General features: G+C 55.8%; 2 protein-coding genes and 1 long non-coding RNA gene across 8 annotated transcripts in view; 1 reads left to right on the forward strand and 2 right to left on the reverse strand.

Moving 5' to 3' along the window:
* Window positions 1-5,016, reverse strand: LOC113932642 (insulin receptor substrate 1-like). Of its 3 annotated transcripts, none has more exons than XM_027611932.2 (3): window positions 2,121-5,016; window positions 749-1,887; window positions 1-393 (listed from the first exon to the last, which is right to left on the reverse strand). In XM_027611932.2, the coding sequence occupies exons 1-3, from the start codon at window positions 2,515-2,517 to the stop codon at window positions 331-333; spliced, it is 1,599 nt and encodes a 532-aa protein (XP_027467733.2). In that variant the 5' UTR covers window positions 2,518-5,016; the 3' UTR covers window positions 1-330. The 3 variants fall into 3 exon arrangements, with proteins under 3 accessions (XP_027467733.2, XP_027467732.2, XP_027467731.2); XM_027611931.2 differs by having other exon boundaries at window positions 1-143; window positions 2,121-2,550; XM_027611930.2 differs by having other exon boundaries at window positions 1-287; window positions 2,121-2,550.
* LOC113932644 lies at window positions 3,874-10,339 on the forward strand. Its single transcript, XR_003523102.2, has 3 exons — window positions 3,874-3,987; window positions 5,056-6,357; window positions 10,208-10,339. It is a non-coding gene; the product is annotated as an uncharacterized LOC113932644 (long non-coding RNA).
* The window catches only part of AGFG2 (ArfGAP with FG repeats 2), a 22,336-nt gene continuing 9,160 nt past the window's right edge, over window positions 6,625-19,800 (reverse strand). The window contains exons 3-14 of one of the 4 annotated variants that reach the window (XM_027611933.2): window positions 19,141-19,256; window positions 17,886-18,039; window positions 17,130-17,295; window positions 16,301-16,426; window positions 15,545-15,577; window positions 13,677-13,802; window positions 10,522-10,642; window positions 10,268-10,350; window positions 10,002-10,085; window positions 8,607-8,735; window positions 8,147-8,232; window positions 6,625-7,838 (exon numbers count right to left, since the gene is read on the reverse strand). In XM_027611933.2, coding sequence (XP_027467734.1) covers window positions 7,779-7,838; window positions 8,147-8,232; window positions 8,607-8,735; window positions 10,002-10,085; window positions 10,268-10,350; window positions 10,522-10,642; window positions 13,677-13,802; window positions 15,545-15,577; window positions 16,301-16,426; window positions 17,130-17,295; window positions 17,886-18,039; window positions 19,141-19,256 — 1,284 coding nt within the window. In that variant the 3' untranslated portion in view covers window positions 6,625-7,778. The remainder of the gene's footprint in view (window positions 7,839-8,146; window positions 8,233-8,606; window positions 8,736-10,001; window positions 10,086-10,267; window positions 10,351-10,521; window positions 10,643-13,676; window positions 13,803-15,544; window positions 15,578-16,300; window positions 16,427-17,129; window positions 17,296-17,885; window positions 18,040-19,140; window positions 19,257-19,800) is intronic. The other 3 variants (XM_027611935.2, XM_027611936.2, XM_027611937.2) reach the window with 3 other exon arrangements.

Below are 19,800 nucleotides of genomic sequence, written 5' to 3' on the forward strand. Positions count from 1 at the left end.
CAAGCAGGACCACTTTAATAGGGCGTGGGGTGGGGGTGCGGGTCCACAGTACAGTATGTGGAAGACAAACATACGGAAGCAAGAAGTCCATCAACTCCACCAGGCTCCAGAGAAGGGAGGATTGTGTGAACACATGGCTGGCACTGGAAGAGGGAATATTAGGAAGGGAGCGGCACAGCACTTTTGGGAGGCAGTAGAGGTAAGACACCTGGTACTTCAGCCCTCTTGCTCTGGCGCCCTGGGGCGGGGGACTGGTTCTTAGGCCGGGAGGAGACACAAGGCAGGCCCTGCAGGTGCGGGGTGGGGAGGAGCAGGTCCATGTGGGACAAGTCATTGGAGGCAGGGTCCGGGGCCAAGGCTGACCTGAGACTCTGGCGTGATGCTGTGGGAACTCTGCCAGGAAAGAAAGGATCGGGGCTTTGGCTGAGGAGGCCTGGCGTTCGTAGGGGTTTGTGGGTGGGAAGAGGGGAGGAGGGTGGTTCTAAAATTTTCTCCCTTAAAAGAATCCAGCTTCTTGGGGAGCCTTTCCTGAAGAATTTCCAGGTACCACATCTGGAAGGGGTGGAGTAGGCAGCAGGCCCTAAGGGGGCAGCTCAGAGCTTCTGCAAGTTGCAGGTCCTAGGGGGCCTGCGAGCCCCTCTACTTTGGGAACAGGTCCGGGAAGGCCTTCATAACTCTGCCCTGTTTTCTCCCCTCCTCCCCATCCATCCCTCAGCTAGACAGGGCGGGGCTGCCCACATTTCCTCACCGGAGCCTCTCTGAGGTTCTGGAACTCGATGCAGGCATAGCTGTGCTGGCGGTTCCTGACGGACCCGGGGGCGTCACCTCGAGCCTCCAGCGGAGGGATCAGGTCCAGGTCCACGTAGTTGAGGTGGCCGTTGGGGGCTTCTTGTATGGCACTGCCCATTCCTAAGTAGTCCGGGGCCACGTACTTGATGCACACGTACTCCCCTGCCAGCTCTGAGGGCGGCTGCAAGGAGGAATGAGCCGCTGCTGGTCCCCAACGTTCCCCGATGCTGCGGCGGGGGCCTTGGAAGGAAGGTCCAGGCCCCCCGGCCCCGAGCTCATAGGAACGGGGCAGGGAGCTCGAGGGCGAGGACCCTGGCAGAGAGCGGCTCATGGGCACGTATTCGCTGCCCCCGCAACCTTGGAGCGGGTGGTGGGGAGCTGCGGGGGCAGAGGCCGCAAGGCGAGCGGGTGCCATCACCATGTAGCCACCTGCTTCGCCACCCCCCATGGGCTCATAGTCGCTCTGGGCTCCCATGGCTATGTAGCCCCCGCCCCGCTCCAAGCCCTCGGGCTGCGAGGCTGCGGTAGCCGGCGTCTGGAGGGTTGCTTTCCCCCTTCTCTCCCCCAGGCCCCTGCAATGGCTCGGGCCACTTGACTGGGCTGCCGAGGCCAGGGTCGCATAAGGTTGGGAGGTGGAGGGTCTGTAAGCGCTCGTCGGGGGATCCCTTGGCAGTGGCTCAGCCCTGCCACCGGCACTGCCATCCCCGAGTCGCTTCATGGCGGCCAGTACGGTCTCGTGAATGCTTTGGGCCACCACAGCATCGGGGGCCTGTAGCCACAGCTCCCCGGGACCCGTGGGCGCCGAGCGGCCGAGCTCCAGGAAGAAGAAAGAGTCTGCGTGGCCGCAGCGGCGCACACTGAGCAGGGACAGGCGCAGGGCGGGCGGCGGCGGCGACGACGACGAAGCCTGGGTGTCCCCAGAGCCTCTGCCCTTGGGCTTCCGCAGCAGGCTCAGCACCCCCGAACCCAGGCACAGGCGGTAGCAGCCGCTGCCCAGGCCTCGTGTTCGCCCCAGTCCCTTGGGCCGCAGTGTCACGGGCCAGACGTCCTGAAATGGAGCGAGAATCCAGGCGGCGGGGTCCTCGTGGAAGCTGGGACCTGAAGAGACGGGGCTGGTCACAGGGGGCTCCTGGACCGGGGGGTTGGAGTCACTGTGCCGTGAGAACTAAACGCGTGTAAACGCCTCATGTTTGAACTTGATTTCAGAGACTTACGGGGAGGGACAACCCACGATAAACTAAACTCGCCATCACCCAAGCCCCGGCTCCCGCCCCCCACCCCCTTCCCCGGCCCCGGCTCCGGCTCCGGGCCGCCCGGGGCTCAGGCCTCACCGGCGGCCGCGCGCGCCTCGAGCAGGGCGCTGTACCACGCCTGCTGCTCCGCTTCGCAGGCCGCCGCCACGCCCAGGCTGCGGTCGCGCGTGTAGAGGACGATCAGGTGGCGCTGGCGCGCGTCCACGCGCTTGCTGATGGTGCACGCACCCGCCAGGCTCACGCTGAGCTTGGGCGGCGCTCGGCCGGCGCGGAACTTTTTCTCGCTCTCGTAGCACTCGAGGCGCGGCGGGTCGGCGCGGAGCACGAAGAAGCGGCGGCGCTGGGACTTCTGCTTGCGCAGGTGGCCGCAGAGCCGCACGTCAGCGGGACAGCCCCAGGGCCGCGGCAGAACCAGGGGCAGGCCGGCCGGCTCGGACTCCGGGGCCGCCGGCGGGCCACCGCCTCCGGGCTTCATCCCGGGCCAAAGGCAATGTGGTGGCCAGAGTAGGGGCTGAGACTCAGCAGAGGTGGGGTGGAGGCGGCGGTTTCCGGGGAGGGGGACAGCGTCCTGACAGGTTGCCACCCGTCTTGATGGCCAGCGTCTCACCCCTGCTCCGGACTTGAAGTTTGGGGCCGAGGGTCTGCGGTGGCCCCTCGCCGCGTGCAGCGTGTGCCCCAGTGACTACCCGGTGGCCGGCGACACGCGGGGCTCCAGCGGCCTCCTGCGAGGCTCGACCCCGGCCGGCTCCCCGCGCCTCGGATCGCCTCCTGCCCCCTCCCTCCCTCTGCCTCTGCCGACTGCTGCAGAGTCCCCACCCCCGCGGGGTTAACCCTTTGCGCGCCCCGGGCGCTGGACGTCGGGCCGTGGGAGTGAAGTCTGATTGGGAAAGTCCGGGAGAGGCGGCCTCCTCCCCACCCCAAACACCCTTGGGCTGGGATCGCAGGGCGGGGAGTGTGTGGGCGTCTCCACGGATCCGAGCTGACTGCTAAGGGAGCAGCGAAGTGAGGCCAACGTGAGTGGAACTGGGTCGGGAGTGCGCAGTCCTGGCGATTAGGGGACGGCCCTTACAGCGGCGCCACTTCCCACTCTAGGCGTCCAGCACCTGTGTTCCCAGCCCCCTTTCCCCCAGTGGTTCTATACTCTTCCTTCCCAAGCCAGCCTAGTTGCCAGGGCCACCAAGCATTGGGCTGTGCTGATTTCAGAAGAGCTGGAGGTTCGGGTTCTCTCTGGGTTGAGGGTGATAGGAGGGCTCTTCAGATAAGTTAGCCACCAGAATTCCAGTCAAGAGGCCACTGAAGGAGAACCCGTGACAAAACCATCTCTCAGGGGCACTTCCCTGCCACTGCCCTCAGCCCCTTCTCACCACCACTGTCCAAAAAGGCTCTGATTAGAGGTGCGGACTCTCTGGCGGAGGTACCCCTTGCCTCTTACATCCTAAGATTTTGAGATAGGTTTGGGATTCAGACATTTTGCACCCCTCTTACACCACAGACTCCTGCTGGGGGGGATGGCACTGGTCACCGCACACTCTGCAAGACACACCAGGCGTTGACGCATGGGTGGGAGCCTTAGAGGACCTTGTGCTATCACTGTCGTGGCAAGTAAGAGCTAAAGCAGGGGGAGGGGGGCGAGGGTTGAGGAGGGGAAGTGGGCAACCGAGGACCCTGTTAAAGATGGCATATGGGGGCGGGGGAGGAGATATAACAAGAGTACTGAAGCCAGGGAAGCCTGTTCTCTGCCTCAGACCCGTCCAAAGGCCACGACAACCTGAGCTGGGAGGGCTGGCCTTCCCACCTACGCTTCTCCATTTCCCCAGGCCTGTGAGGAAGGGACTCTTCTGGAATACTGGGGAAGCCAGTGGTGCAGTGTGCGTGCAAGCTAGGGTCCTCGAACATCTTTTCAAGGATCATGTTGAGAGTGAGATGCATGGAACCAACCAGCATGGTGAGGATGGGCGTCTGGCTAGTAGGCAGGTGGTGCCCAGGGCCCCCACCAGGTGCATCTGGGTCAGCCGTAGCTTCCCAAAGTGTGGGGGAGGCGTCGGCAGCTCATGCGTGCCCCGGGGCTAGTGGCAGCCTCTGCTCCTGGTGGGTATTGGCCAGGGAGAGGCAGGTATGTGATAGGTCTATAAGCGGCCACCAAAACAGAAGTATGTTCAAGGCCACTGCCTCCAGTGTGGTCTCGACAGATGTACGGTGTGCAAAGGAGCGAGCAAGAGATCTGCAGGACCCTCCCCTTCCCACGCTTGGTGCTGCTCGGCTGTGCTCCTGGCCTGGAGCCTTCCTCTCCAGGTTTGATTTGAAGCTACCCACAGGAGGGGCTCTTCATCCTTACTCCTTCCCAATCCCCATCAACCGGGCCACCATGCAGCACCCCAATCCTCATGAAATCACGGCTGCCTCAGAGAGACCAGCTCCTGCCTCAGAGACCTTGTGTAACTGAACCCCGAAGAGCTGGGTATGGACGGAGCAGGAAGGAGCTGGGATCTGAGTACCTGGGCTCTGGGCAAGCAGCAGCGGCACAGTGGGCTGGCAATCAGCACCAGGTGATTAAGCGTGCCGGGTACCAGGAAAAAGCTGGAGCCAAACAACTGGCCTAATCAGTTGCCCTAGCAACAACGTTGCCCTTGGCCCTACCCAGATGAGATCTATTTTAGCCTGTTGCCCTGGTAACTCCAGCTGCTCCCCAGGGACAGGAAGTGGCAGAACCTCAGCTCTGCTGGGTGAGAACACCTCCCCCAACCCGAGGGGTCTCCCTGTGCATCCCTCTGTTGGGTGCAGGGTAGCCGTGGGATGGAATCTCCCCATTCTAAATCCCTATGGAAGAATCTTTTTACCAGTGACAGGAGCCTACGGGGAGGAGGCTGGGGTACTAAGGCTGTTCCTGTCAGCCCCTCCCTCCTCCATCTGGAGTTTTCCCCAATCTGTGGAGGGGGATGCAGGGACAGCCTCCATCTCTTTCCTTCACCAACGCCTCCCCCCCCGCCCCCCCCCCCCCCGCCATGGCTCCCAGGCTCCAATGTGGAGGGAATGGAGTTCTTCATGGCCGTCCTGGGGACTGGCTCCTGCGTTGTCACCCACGGGGGGCAGGTGACCTGCTGAAGGCTGGGGCCAAGCCAGAGGACTCTCCATCTGCAGAGCATGGCCACAGCATTGGCCGCTTGGTCGGAAGCCCAGTGGGAGCCTGGGCGAGCTCCATACCGTGCCTGTGGCCCCACGGTTTGTCTGCAGCCGGGGTCGGATGTGTAACCACCGGACAGGGCCGTGCAACGACATGCTGGGGGCGAGGTAAGGGGAACACAGCCCAGTCATTTAAACATTTTCTAGGAGGCCAGGGATTTTCCCATTCTTTGCTGCTCGCCTGGATACCGGAGGCCCCATGGAGGCGGCCCTTGTGGCTGCTCCGTGCTGGGATTGGCAGCTGCGGTCCTCGCCTTGGCCTGTGCCCAGGGAACTCGGGTTTTCTGTCCTGGAGTTGGAGGCCGACCCAGCGTAACTTCTCTGATTGGTCATCCTGCCCTGGCCAGCAAGCTGGCGAGAGTCCAGGTTGGACAGAGTGCCCTGGGGTGCAGGGAGGGGGACCACACCGAGCAGTAAGGAGATCCTTGGGAAACAGCTGGAGTGTGACTGAAACTCACAGCAAGGGCCCTTGCAATTTCACCTCCAAACCTCAGTGCTTTTGGTTACGGAAGGGAGTTGGGGGTGGCTGGGGAAAAATAAGAAAAGGCTCCTTCTCCTCCTACACAACAGGCCAGCCTCCTCCCCTTCCTGGTTCTAAGCAGAGAAAATGGGAAACACAGACAGGGACGGGGACAGAGAGGTAATCAAGTGTGACAGAGACAAATACAGGGAGAAGGGGACAGAACGTGAAAAACCCAGGGATGGTGGTCCACCCTAGGAGATCCACCAGGTGAAGGAAGGAGGGAAGGGGCTGGGAGCATGGAAACACAGACCCAAGACAGGATGGGTTCTGAGCCTTGCAAAGGTGGGGAGGCCACGCCTGGCTGGGCAAACAGCAGCAGCTAGAAATATTTCTAGAGAAGTCCTCAAGGTAAATAAAGTGATAATACAGTCCCCACCTCTCCTTGCTGTCCTGCTGTTAAAGGTCATTGGGCGGAAAGACCCAGAGAATCCCAGGAATGAACAGCTGAAGGGCCAGAGTCCCTGCGCAATGTGGAAAAGGGAGGAACGTCTCTTGATAGCAAGGCGGAACGCTGGGCCTCTCCTCTGCCACGGGAGGTGTTTAACCCACACTGGCCACCTTGTCACCACACAAACAGCCCGGACACCATGGCTGTTGACACAACATCCTCAGGTAAAAACAGTCTGGGGAGGGGCCAAGGATGCCCCGGCCTGGGAGCGGTCTACTCCTGTACTCAGGTCCCACCATCTCCATCTTGGAGTGTCACTGGCACCCCCCGGGGGAGTCACCCCCTCACTGCAGCCACCTAACTCCCACTGCACTGGCTCCCACTGCTAACATGGCCGGCAAGGAATTCCTGTCCTTGGCCAACAGCATCAGCATCTTCACGGACCCATCAGTCACGCTGGGGTCCCGGGAACTAACCCAAAGTGAGACCAGGAGAGCCATTTCCTTTTTCTTTCAAATGCAGTTCTTTTCCAACATTGCCTGCAACAGCTTTGGTGCAGAGATTTCGGGGGGTGGGGGAGGCACATGGGGAAAAAGAAAGGAAAAAAACCAGCCAATTGCACAAAGCCTTTCCCTGGAAAAGCCCAGGCTCTGGGGTGGTCAGGACTTGTGACTGCCCTCCCCACCACCCTCTGGAGCTCCGGCTTTGCTGGTCGAGGCACAGATGGGGATCCATTCCACTCCCCATGTGAAAGAGCTGTCTGGGAGCAGGAGAATGGCGGCATGTGTATATATATCTCTGTGTGCACGTGTGTGTGTATATATAATAGGCTATATTAGAAAATTCTCTATGTATAAATATAAAACACTGGTATCCAAACATGACACCACAGCAAACTAAAGTGCTTGACAGGAGTTGGGCATGTCTAAGTATGTAGGTAAAACTATTATTCATCCTGAGTACCCAGGATGAGGGAGGGAGCTGGGGAAGCAAAATCATGGAGGGCCTTCTGCCCTGGTAGGGGTGGGAAGAAAAGGGGGATGCTGGCCCAAGCGCCCCCCCAGCCCCTCCTCAGCCTTCTCAGCCTGTCTGATCACTGTCCCAGGTCAACACCATGCCTCAACTCCACCTTGACCCTAATTTTCCCACTGTGCTTCTGTCCACAAGGAGACCAGTGTTGGAAAATTGGGGATGGGGGAAGGCTTGCTCCCACAGGGGAATGTGGGTCAGTCTGTGCCCACAGCTTCCTCTGCCCACACTGTTGGGAGTGAAGGGACCACCAAGTATGCTGAGGGCAGGAGAGGAGGATTATTGTCATTATAATTAATAATTTGAGAAATCAAACATCATCACTCCTCTAGGCCACGCCCTGCCTTCTCTCCTCCTGGGCCTCCTGCCTGGGTAGGGGCTGGAGGGAGGATGGGAGGAAGCCTTGGGGGCAGCTGATCCAGGAAGCTGCCCTTTTATCTGCAAGCCCCAAGCAAAGCATTAGCATCTCCACCATCCCCAAAGAGCCCTTCCCTACAAAACAAAGCCCATTCTGGTCTCAGACCCACAGAAATGCCACAGGCAAATGGTCACCAGAGCTCCTGGGAGTAGAGGGGCCCCAGAGGGCAGGGAAGAGCCCCCCCCCCAGGACAAAGTGCTACAAGAATGGGTTGGTGGTTGGAGGTTTGGAGGCAAACGGGCTTGACGAGGATCCAGTCTGGAAAGAAACAACCACAAATTAGGGGATTAGGGGAGAAGAGCTGGAGGCCAGAGAAAAGATGCAGTCCAGGATTCCTTTCTCCCCCAGAATTCCTGTGCTGAGGGTTGTGGGAAAGTCAGTGGGCTGAGGCAAGTAGGGGGCGGGGGGGTGTGGGAGACAACGGGGCCCACTGACTAACCCACGCACCCCTGCGTGGCCAAGGCAGGGCTTCACGAGGGAGGGGCACAGCTTCCGGCCCACATTGCCCCGTTCTCCTCGAAGGATTCTGTCCCCGACCCCCAGAGAGAGGCCATACCCGCACTCACCATGAAGGGGTTGGTAGAGGTCCCAGCTGGCTGGCTCAGTTGCCTCTGCCCCAACTTGGCTGATCCTAAGTCGCTGAAGGAAGAACCTGGAAGCAAGAGCAGAAACTCAGCTGACATAAGCCCTCCCCTCATGCTGATGCTGACCACTCCGCTGGGCCTCCCTGCAGGGCAGGGACCGCTCCATCCTACAGCGGCAGCAAGAACGGACCTTTCTAAAGTCGGGGATTAAAAAAAATAGTAATAAAAAAATAAAGTCGCGGAATAAGGGTATGGAGCAGAGTCAGAGAACACAGGCGGGTCTGTGGCTTCTCTGCCCTCCCCCTACTGGTCCAAAAGGGAACTAGCTCAGATGTCTGGCTCCCTAAGAGTCCTAATATTCATTGCCACCCCCCTGCATCCCCGCAGGCCCTGGGGGTGGGGAATGGGGGTAAGAAAGGAAGGTGTGGTCTGAATCCCTTACCATTCTGCTGCTGAGTCATCGAGGTCTGTGGGGGGAACAGTGGCGGTGGGAAGGTGCTGACAAAGGCCCTGGTGGGTGGCACTGTCTGGGGGAAGCCAGGCCCCGCACTGCTCATCCCAAAGCTGGGCCCTGTAGAACAAGGACATGAAGTTCAGGCGAGGTTCTGGAAGGCAAGCTGGAGAACGGTTCTTCCTAGATCTCTCCATGATAGGGACATGGGATAGAGTGTGACCCTAACCAGAGGTACCCAGTAAAAGTACCCTGAGTGAGCCTTGGAAGTCTTCAGCTTCCATGCAATCTAGCAAACCTGCCCTCTTCCTGTCCACGGTGGCCTGTGGCACGGAGGGCACAGCGGTGCCAAGCAGGGGCGTGGCCCAGAACTGGGGTCAGCTGCCTGCTTCTATTAACCTGCACCAATGAAAGCAAAGTACTGGCCCTCTATGTATGTGCCTCAGTGGTCTCATCTCTAAAAGTGGGCCGGGCCCCTTTCCTAGGGCTGCTGGGCAAAGCAAATAAGGGCTGCAAGCTCTCAGCAGTGGAGTTTGCCACACCGGTCAGCGGTCAGTGGTGCTAGCTGCTACCAGTCTCTCCTCCCGGCCTCAAGGTTTTTAAGAACAACAACAACAACAAAGGCAGGGGTGGGGGCGGAGGAGAGCATGCCTCTGAAGAGAGAAGAGCTGAGGCTGCGGAGGAACAGGGAGCGAGGAGATCACAACACTCCGGCTGATGAGAGCAGGGACCAGGGGCAAGGCTGCAGGTGGGACACAGAAGGGGGGTGCGCACTGCCGAGGGGCAGGAAGGGAGAGTCACTGCCACGTCAGCCGCAGAATCGGCTCGGGTCGGTAGTAGCCTGCTTTTCGTAATTCTGAAATTCTGATTCTGGGACTTGGGTGCTTCTACTCTTTGCCCACTAGGCGGCCCGGAAATTCAACCTGGTCTGGCCCGGTGAAGAGAGGACTGAGGCTGTCTGCCACTCCTCCTGACAGAGACAGAGAGAGAGAGAGAGAGAGACAGAGAGAGAGAGAGAGAGAGAGAGAGAGAGAGTGTGAGAGAGAGAGAGAGAGAGAGAGTGTGTGTGTGTCTGTGTGAGAGAGAGAGTGAGTGTGTGTGAGAGAGAGAGAGAGAGTGTGTGTGTGTGTGTGTGTGTGTGAGAGAGAGAGAGAGAGAGTGTGTGTGTGTGAGAGAGAGAGAGAGACATGGAGAGAGACAGAGAGAGAGAGAGAGAGAGAGAGACATGGAGACAGAGAGAGAGAGAGAGAGAGAGAGTGTGTGTGTGTGTGTGAGAGAGAGACATGGAGAGAGACAGAGGGACAGAGAGAAGGGAAAGAGAGAGGGAGGCAGAGGGAATTTGCGCCCTGGAGAGAGTTAAGGCCAGGGCAGAGTCTGGAGGCTTACCTGTGGCCAGGCCATTGGGCTGGAACGGGTTGGTGGAAGGCAGCTGAGGGTGGGCGGCAGGAACTGTGAAAGGGTTGGTGAAAGCTGCTCAGGGTGGAATGGGGTAGAGGCGGGAGAAAGAGAGGGTTACTCTTTTCTCATCTGGTTAATACTCGGATGACAGCATTCCTCTCAACCTTGCTCCTTCTCCCCTCCCCTCCCTGCAGAGTCCCCAGGTTCCTCTTGGCCTTGGATCTCCTCCCTGGGTCTCCACAGGCAAGACTCACCTCCAAAGGCAAGCCCCGTGCTGCCGCCTCCACCAGCTGTGGCCGACTGGAGCGTGGGGACCTGGCCGGCCACCCCGAAGATGCTGTGATGTGGGAAGAGAAGTCAGCATGCAGGGCAACCGGGATCAAGCGGAGAAGCAATGCAAGGGACCAGGGGACGGCAAACCTTGTCCTGCCCGACAGGAGGAGCCGAGCAGGCTGGGAAAAGCAAGGCTCTGCGGCCCCAAGGCAGATTCCCGGACGTCTGCACGTACCTGCTAGGGATACCTCCAGGTGATGCTCCGGGCGCCAGGAGGCTACCCATATCTGCGACGCTGTTGGGCTGACTGGCAGGTGCGAGAGGAGAGGCCGCAAATGGAGTCACCTGGCTGCTCCCTGGGCAGTCACAGGAAACAGAACAGGGAGTGCTGGGGTGAGGCAGTGGGGAAGGGGTAGAAGAAGAGATGGAGGTGGGGGGGGCAGGGGAGACGGAGCAGAGTGATGGCATGAGTGTACCCACTGGGTTCTCTGAGCCCATTTCCCCCTGGGTCGTCCGGTTCCGAGGGCCTTGACTCCCGCCAAGAATTCTAGGTAACATGATACTCAGCCTTTGTCAATCTCCTTAGCGCTCAAAGCTGCTGCTGCTGAGAGAAAGCAGCCTGCCCTGGCGTCGGGTCAGTGTCCCTCCTGCTCTAGTCTGACAGTTCCCATTTTTTCCTCAAGATGTGGAAATGTCTGTCCTTTCCTCAAACCAGCATTTCCATTTATGGATAAATCCTAGGAAGGGGCAGGTAGAGGGAATGGAGGAGGGCAGAAAGGCCCAGACACTCGGGAGCCTCTTATGGAAGGTGGAGCCCACACCGGGGCACGGATAGCTCAGTTCCCACTCCCACCGGAGCTGCCCCCTCTCGGGAGGCCACCCTAAGCCAGGAGCTTAGATCAGGATTCCTCTGCCCTCTCTGGTCATCACATCTCAAAAGAAAAAGCCCGGAGGGCGAGCCCATGTGGGAGGTGTACGAAACAGCCTGAGGAGCAAGTCCAGGAAATCCCTGTCCTTTGGAGAAAGCTTCTTTATCTGCGTGTCTCAGCCTCATCTCTATGGTGGGATCCAGTCAACCACTCTGGGCTGTTGTGAGGGTAAAATGAAGCTACAAACGGAAAAGGCTTGATTTTTATGAGTGCTGGAAGACTCATACCGAAGGGAAACACACTTTGCGTGGTGTCTGCCACATGCCAGTGCTCAGAAATTGTTTGCTGAATGACTATGTGAGAGGAAGAGTGAGAAGGACTGGACTCCAGTCAGGGCCCTCCCCCCGCTACTGCTGTGACCTGCGCAAACCATCTTACTCTCCTGGGCCCATATTTTTGCTTGCCCTCTCATAGGCTGGCTGTACAACACCGCCCCACCTCGGCTGAGGTAAGTATTTTCAATTAAGTATTCTGCAGTCTGTAAAGCGTGCATAAATGTGAGCTATCATCATAGCCTATGATATAAGAAACTACTTCCGGGGTCAGAGAAACAAGACAAGGTCTCGAAGGAAAGGTGATGGTTGGCTCAGGTGGTAAACAAAGTGAACGAGAGCCTCGCCTGGACGCTTAGCTCCAGTCTTCCCACGTGCTCTGCCTTGTGCAGGAGGCCCCACCCACGGTCCTGCCCACCCTTCGGGCTTTAACAGAACCTTCAGATGGGCCTGCCTTGGCCTCAGTCTGCATTAGAGCCTGGTTTTCCTCTCCTAACACCTTGTTCTTCGCCCTCGTGGCACTTGACATCCTTGTAGTGACATATTTTTGTTTTTCTATCAACTGTGTTCCCCTCTAGACCAACTCCCTTGCCGGGTTTCTCACAGATAATCAGTTGCAAATGTGCTAAACGTGACACATGCAGGATGATTCACAGCAGCGCTGTTTGTAGGCAAAAGGCTAAATATTCATCATTCGTTCTACATAGTCATCAACTGGGGATGGATTAAATAAATTATAGTATATACATAAGCAGGACTATTGTGCAGCCATAAAAAAACAATGAGGAAGCACTTCATGTGCTGATTAAAAAAAAAAAATCTAGCAATACTGTTCAGTTAGAACGTAAATCAACGTACAGAACGGTATGTCTATTATGCCATCAAGTGTGTTTAAAAAAAAAAAGAGGGGCGCCTGGGGGGCTCAGTCAGTTAAGCGTCTGCCTTCGGCTCAGGTCATGATCCCAGGGTCCTGGGATCGAGCCCCGCATCGGGCTCCCTGCTCAGTGGGAAGCCTGCTTCTCCCTCTCCCGCTCCCCCTGCTTGTGTTCCCTTTCTCGCTGTCTCTCTCTCTGGCAAATAAATAAATAAAATCTTAAAAAAAAGAGAGAGAGAGACAAAGAGAAAGAAAATAGGATGATAAAAAAGTAAGTGAAGGCCACAGGCTCCTCTTCCCAGGGGCATGGCGATGGAGAGGCGGTAGGACAGCAGCTGAGCGGGGAGTTGGGGGGAGCTGCAGAAACATTTGGAGGCTGGATAACCTGAAGCTTGTTTGTGGGGAAGGGGGAATGTGGTGGCAGAGGTGGACAGAGTGGAGGGGAGACTCAGCTAAGAAAACCCTGTAGAGAGAGAGTGGGAAGGATGAGCAGGTAACTGTCACAAGGGAAGAGAAGATATCCCCCCCCCCCCCCCCCCCCCCCCCCCCCCCCGCCCAGAGATGAGAGGAAGAAGGGCAAGGAAAAGATAAAGACACAAGGCAAGGGACGAACGGCCAAGCCAGGCTGGTTCTCAAATCTGTGTTGCTCCCTGGTCCCCTCAAACTTCAGCCTGGTTTCTCCTAAGTTTGGGGCTTTTTTTCTGAAGATCCCGGAACGATCATTTGAAGCTTGATGCTCTTCCTTCCCTAAAGGGTAAGGCTGTATTTACCCAAAGCCCTTTGGTAGGGGGGATCTTCCCGGTGCTAGGCATCTCGGCTCGGACTTGGAGAAGCGGAGTCCAGCAGGGAAGGCAGGTGCCCAGGGCTGGCTGGGCTCCGAGGTTCCACGGGTGGGCTGCTTCCCGAGTGCCTGTGCTCGCCTTGGCCACCCTCCCTCTCAGCCCCTGGCCTTTCTACAGGAACAAGTGCCAGGCTACCACGCCATTGAGCACACTTGGTCTCTGTCCTCTCCACGCCCCAGGCGTCAGGAAGACTGGAAGCCAGCAGCCTAGTGTTGAATCTTCTGATTCTCAGGGGCCCCTGGCCTTTCCTGGGCTATGACTTGGGGTATGTGGAATTTCTGAGTGAACACAGCTCCCTGTCCTCACTTAGGTCAGACTCTTCAGTCCTGCTCTGGGCCTTTCCGTCAGGTCAGGGAGCTCCCAGGCTGTGTGTCTCCTGGCGGACACTAGAGGGCAGAGCCCGCCCTCGCCACAGCGGGGTCGACCCCCGCCCTTTCCACCCTTTCCGCCTTTCTCGGGGAACCTAGGAATACCTGCGCTCTTGTTGGTTTCTTCCGCACTTGCAGAGCCCCATTCCCTGCGGCTGGATTGGTATACATGCCTTCTAGCAGTTTCAGGGGAAACTGCAGTTTTAGAAACGTCCCCTCTCCAGGCTCCCCCTCAGAAATACAAAAATACAACCAGGCTTGTCAGAAAAGACACCCACCTCTCACCCAATTCTCCCTACTTCATCCCCAGTAGTTCTTTATGTCACACTCGGAGAACCACCCTCTCGTGATCCCGGTGCGGTGGGAAGTGAATGGGAGCTGCCATTCATCAGCCATTCGGGTTTGGCCAAGTCACTGGCCAAGCGGAGCTGGTTTTGTCAACTGCAAAATGGAGATCTCTCCTTCTTCATGGAGAGCATACGAGGATGCTCCTAGCAGTGGCATGAGCCTCACAAGGGCTGGTTGGCTCTGGCTGGCTACAGAGTCTGCTTTTGGAGATGACCAGACACTGGACAAAAGTTCAGCCCAGGTTCGGCCAAGGAGGGCTCCTGACACCTCCCTTCTCTCCTTTAAAGGTTGGCCCTTTAGGCAAGGGATTGTGACAAGCATGCATTTCTCTTTTATTATTGTTTTTTAGATTATTTGAGAGGGAGAGCGTGAGCACAAGTGAGGGGAGGAGCAGAAGGAGAGGGAAAAGCAGACTCCCTGCTGAGCAGGGAGCCCAACGGGTGGCCGGGACCATAACCTGAGCCCAAGGCAGACACTTAACTCACTGAGCCACCCAGGCCCCAACAGGCATGCATTTCTGACCGGACCAATTTATAACCGCCTTGTACAAGCGGCTTCCTTTCAAGCTCTCATTCTGCGGAGCACCTCCCTCTTGCTACACTGGATATTCCTGTGCCAACTTACATTCTTACTGATAGCATGCAAAAGGGCCAGTTTCCCCACACAGTACTGGCCATTACCAATCTTTAAAACTTTTGTGAATACAATGTGTGAAGTTATTATCTTACTCTTAATTTGTGTTTTCCCTGATTAGTCAGGTTGAGAACATTTTCATCATTTTTTTCTGGGTATTAGCTGCTTGTATCCATTGCCTGTTATCCTATTCTGTCTTATTTATAGGGGTTTTAAAAAAACACATGATGGCTATTAGCTTTTTGTCTGTTTTCCATATTGTAATTATCTTTTCCCTGTTTCAGGCCTTCAAGGACAATGAAACATTGTTATGGGGACATCTTTTGGGACACCTTTTATCATATAGAATGTGACCTAAGCAATTTCTATTTGTTAGAAATTGATATGGTGTCTCCTGGTCTGTGGTCAAATTATAAAAGGGTTCCGTGTTTGAAAATCCTGTCTTTTGATTACAAAGTTCTACTTAGATATATTAGGTCAAACTTGTTCAAGTGTTACTCAAATGGCCTCTTTTCCTCCTTATTTTTCTATCTACTTCATCTGCTGTTAATCTTGTGAGTCCAGTCTCACCCCCTCTCTGTTGCTGTTACATTTGCATTGTGCCTAACAGTTTTTGCTTTATGACTTTCAAGGCTACCCTGTCGGGTACTTGAAGTTGGTAACGTGAGAACTTTTTTGTGAATTTTAACTTTTTATCAGTATAAAATGTCCCTCCTTGTCCCGTTCAAAAAAAAGAAAAATAAAATAAAAAGGAAAGCACGCAGACAGTTCGCGGTGGCACAGTGGGAAGGCTGTGGGCCGAGCGAGAGTCGGGGAATCTGGGCTCTGGGCCGAGCTCTGCCATGCTGTGGGTTGCACGACAGGGAAACTGCCTAACTGTTGGGAGATGGCTACATTTGAAGGGTTCCTTCCAGACCTCAAAGCTCTCGGCTCAGAGGACCTGAGATAGGCTTCTACGTTGGGTGGGCTGTGGAGTCGGAAGAATAACTCACCAAAGCTGTAACTTCCAGTTAGCATCCGACTGGCTGGCAGTGAGGGTGGAGAAGGGGAAGGGTGTTGGGGGGGGGAGGAAGAAAGAGAGAGCGTGTAAGTCACTGGCTTTCCCCAGACATCGGGTCTTTAGGGCACTCGGGCTGCCCTCCCATGTGTCCAGGACGGGCAAAGGTAGAGGACCAGCCCCAAGGCTGTGAAGACTTGATGTCTGGGGACTCAGGGAGGAACTAGATGCTTTACGGCAGCAGCCTTTAGGGTCTCCTTTTTGCGGGGGAGGTTGTCTCAATTGCTAAACAACACAACACTGAGTTTACAGTGTTCTGCTCTAACAGGGGTGAGTGAGGACTTCCAGAGACTATCTTGGACTCTGACCCAGCCCTCGCCCTTTGGGCAGTGCACAATATGGACCATCAGAGCACTCCAGAGGAAAGGTCACGTCCACTCTTGATTTTTCGAGGACTGGGGTCTCCCCAACTTGCCGGTCAGAGATCTCCTATGCACACCCTGCACAACTCCTGCTGCAATTGAGCTGTTTTCCTTCCATGACAAAATGGAGCAGGAGGCCGCCTCTTCCTGCCAAGAATCTCCTCAGACCCCTCTCTCCCTTTCCCGGGCCTGCTTCTCTTCCTTCTCTGTCTCCTTTGCCCAGCTCTCTAGGTTGGTGCAGATGTGAATGAAGGGCGATGTATGGACGTGGGAAACTGAATGCAGCTGGGAGAGAGAAGGGGAGCAGAAGAGAGCAGGGCAGACTTTACCTGTGGGTGTTGGCTGGGCCTGGAACGGGCCTTGGCCAGCTGGAGGAATGCTTCCAAATGCAGAGGAGCTGGGGCTACTGCCAAAGGCATCGAAGTTGGCAAATCCTCCATGGGAAGGTGTCTGGCCTACAGGTGGAGGGAATGCAAAGGTCAAATATATAAAATGGACATATAATTGATATAATATGCACTAATTCTGAAGGCCAAAGGCCACTGATGGGACACTGCCTTTCCACAGGGTCCTGTTCAGGGAGAGATGGCAAGGGCCTGGGCAGAAGGCCAGACACCCGCTGGGGGACAGGGAGTGTCAGAGGCCTCCAAGTTCACTCCCCACCATCTTTTATCCTTACTCCATGAGGAATTTGCATTTTTGCAAATGGGCCTACTTTGGGCTGAATCATGTGGGAAAAAAAAAAAAGTTGTTTTTGGTGGGGGAAGGGGCTTAAAAGGAAAAAAGGAAACTAGATACCATTTTATTCAACTGCTGATCTTTGGGAGGAGAGCAGGGGAAATGGAACACATGACAAGCCCCCACCCCCATTTTAACGGAAAAAGAAGGTAATAAAAAGGCAATTTCCAGTGTTCTGAAAGGAAGCGTGGATAGTCCCTGACTGTAATGTTTTCTGGTCAAATTTGCAGACATAATCCGGGCTGCTCTCATTTGACCCCAGCCCTTCCAACCTTGATGCTTCAGGATTAGCATCACATTCATTTGTGGGATGGGAGCTAGAGACGGCTGGGGGGTTGGAACTGGTCACCCCAAGGGCGTGAATGGCCTTCTGTCAGGGGTAATACATCGTGGAATGTTCTCCTCCCAGGTCCCACTTACCCCCAAAGGCTGGGAATGCAGCGAAAGCTGGTGCCACCTGGGGAGCGGCAAAGGGGTCTCCACCTATGTCGGCCAGCAGGTCAGTACTGGCTTTCTTGACTGAGGAGTGGGGAGGTGGCTGAGAGCTCCGGGGCTGGGACGTCCGAGGCTGAGACTGACTGACAGACTTGAGAGGAGAAGGCATGACATAGAGCACTTGGGAGTCCCAGACATGACCCGGCCCCTGCATGGCTCCCTAGGCTGCCCCCAGATAGGCAAGGGGAGAGAGAAGAGAGGGAGAAACTGCCCTCAACTGAGAGATTTCCTGGGCAGCAGCTGCCTGAGCCCCTCTCATATCTAACTTCTCTGTCTTCTCAGCACACCATCTCCCAGAAGCAGACATTTTAGAGCCCGTTGGTGAAAGTAACCCTGAGCTACAAGGGATATTGCCAAGAGCCCCCCGCTCCCGAGCTGTTACTTCCTCATCTTTCCCGGCTGCTAGAGGCAGTGTCCGGGCCCCTCCTGCGTTTCCTCGGAGCAATGTTCAGGTTTGAAGTCGATACTCCGACTTCCCTAAATACCACTTCCTGTTGGGTTCTTTTCTTCCAAAAAGATAGGAGGCCAAGGTGAGTCCAAGACATAGGTAACAGCAGGGCCGAGAACCAACTCACACCAGCCATACTGTCGTCTGCTAAGTACGGGGCGTTGGATTTAGGAAACTGACATCCCTGTCTCCCAAATCCCCAACTAGTCTCTAAGGGCAGGTCTGAGAGTTACCTGGCTAGAGGTGGAGGCAGCAGCTGAGAGAGACGGCACAGGATCCCCCAGAAGAGTCCGCAGGGGCTTCCCTTCCGGGACGGAGCCCTGGATGGGGGTGGAGGCACTGCCTTTGGTATAAGCGGGCCCCTTGACTTGGTCTGGGGGGACATACCTTTGAGAAAGAATAGTCAGGCTGAAAAGAGGGGGTAACACCGTGGGCCGTGCTGAGTGTAGGCACCTGGGAAGCACAGGTGACGGCAGTCCGGGTCCCTTGGACTTTGCCCACTGATTCTCTTTTTTGAACTAAAGGGAATTTTGTAACTCAGCAAAGCTCTGCCCATCTTGAGCATCCCCTTTACTGTCAGATGCTCGTTCTTTTCTGCGGGAATGTTCACGTCGCTCTGACTTGGGCCTGTTTTTCTCTCCTCTCTCCTTTCTCTGACATCAACCCATTTCGAGTAATAACCCGTCAATAATGCTGCTGGACAGGTGATCCTATTTTCCAACTTCCTTTTCCTTTTCTAGGTGTTTCTGCAGGTTTCTCCTTTTCAGTCCCACAGAAAGTTTCTGCCACCTCCTCTTCTAAGTGCTCACAGTCTATCCTGTCAGCTTCTGCGACTTCTGATAAAATGCCCTCCACTCCAGTGTATGTATGTGGTCCCTACTCCAGAAGTATTCTCTTTTTCTGAGGGACACCCCCAGGAAGGGCTCCAAAATGCTGTTTTGTCCACATCGATCTCCTTGCTGTCTGCATTCTCTTCTCCAGCCTAGAGCTACCCACCCCCCCAACATGCACACACCCCTGAGATCAAGCCATAGAAAGTGCCACCTGGGGAGAGAAAAGGCAAGGGAGAGCAGAGATGCTGTTCTCGTCACCAGGAAAAGAGAACACACATAAATCGTGGAAAAACGATGGGTTAAAAGCACAGAGCTCTGGGACATGTGCTTCCAGCTGCCTGCCTCTCTGCATGTATCGGCCCAGCTGAGCTTTGACCTGCCCCACGCTCCCACAGGCCCAACCCCTCTCCAAGCAGTCTAATTTCTCTCCAAAAGAACGGCATCAAATCTGCAGGGTTAGTGACTGGGAGTAAGTCCTTTTGGTAGTTTTATAATTCTGAAGTCAGAATTGAGCCCTAACTGAATCTGGGTGGAATCCATTCAACCCAAGTCTGGCCTTTGAGAAAAGCCCCAATTCAAGTCTAGACACCGGACTGTCAGATGAAGCATGTTTTGGGACATGGGTCTCCGTAGCAATCTCTTTCCTCCTCCTTACCATCTCTTTTTCTCATATTTTTCCTGGAGAAACTCCTTCACTTTCTGAGGATCCCTGGAATCTGGTATTAAAGATGTCCGAGCATCAAAAAGACCCAGCCAAATCTTCCTGCAAACCTAAAGGAAGGGAATCAGGTAACAGAGGAGTTCAGACAGAAAGCATGGGATGGGAATGATACCACTTCCAGTTTATTCGTCAACACATATTTACTGAGCAGAGACACAGCTGAGGGTCTGGGTATACCTACAAAGCAGACACAATCCCTGGCTTCACAGAGTTGACCATCTAATGGGGAGGCCGTGCCTTAGGTAAGTAAAAGTAGATTTATAAGTACATATTATGAATCAACTTAGAAAAGAGAGGGCCATGAGAATTATGGGGAACTAAATCTCTATGGGGGTGGCGTCAGGGACAAGTGTAAGAGCTGTGTCTTCCAGAACACCCTCCAGAGGCCTTCCTTCATTGGCGCCCTCCAAGTAAGCCAATTCCTGCAAGCTAGGAGGACTGCTAACACCAAGGCCAGCGTCCTTCCACCGCCCGCAGATTTAGCTGGGGAAGGGGTTTAACCCACGTTTGCGTGCATGGCATGGGCTTAATCCCACGGTGCTGAGGGTCGGGTGGGTAGAGCTGGCTCCAGGAGATTTTACTCCTGAGGCGCCG

This window comes from Zalophus californianus, chromosome 10, assembly GCF_009762305.2.
Source record: "Zalophus californianus isolate mZalCal1 chromosome 10, mZalCal1.pri.v2, whole genome shotgun sequence".
Lineage (NCBI taxonomy): Eukaryota > Metazoa > Chordata > Mammalia > Carnivora > Otariidae > Zalophus > Zalophus californianus.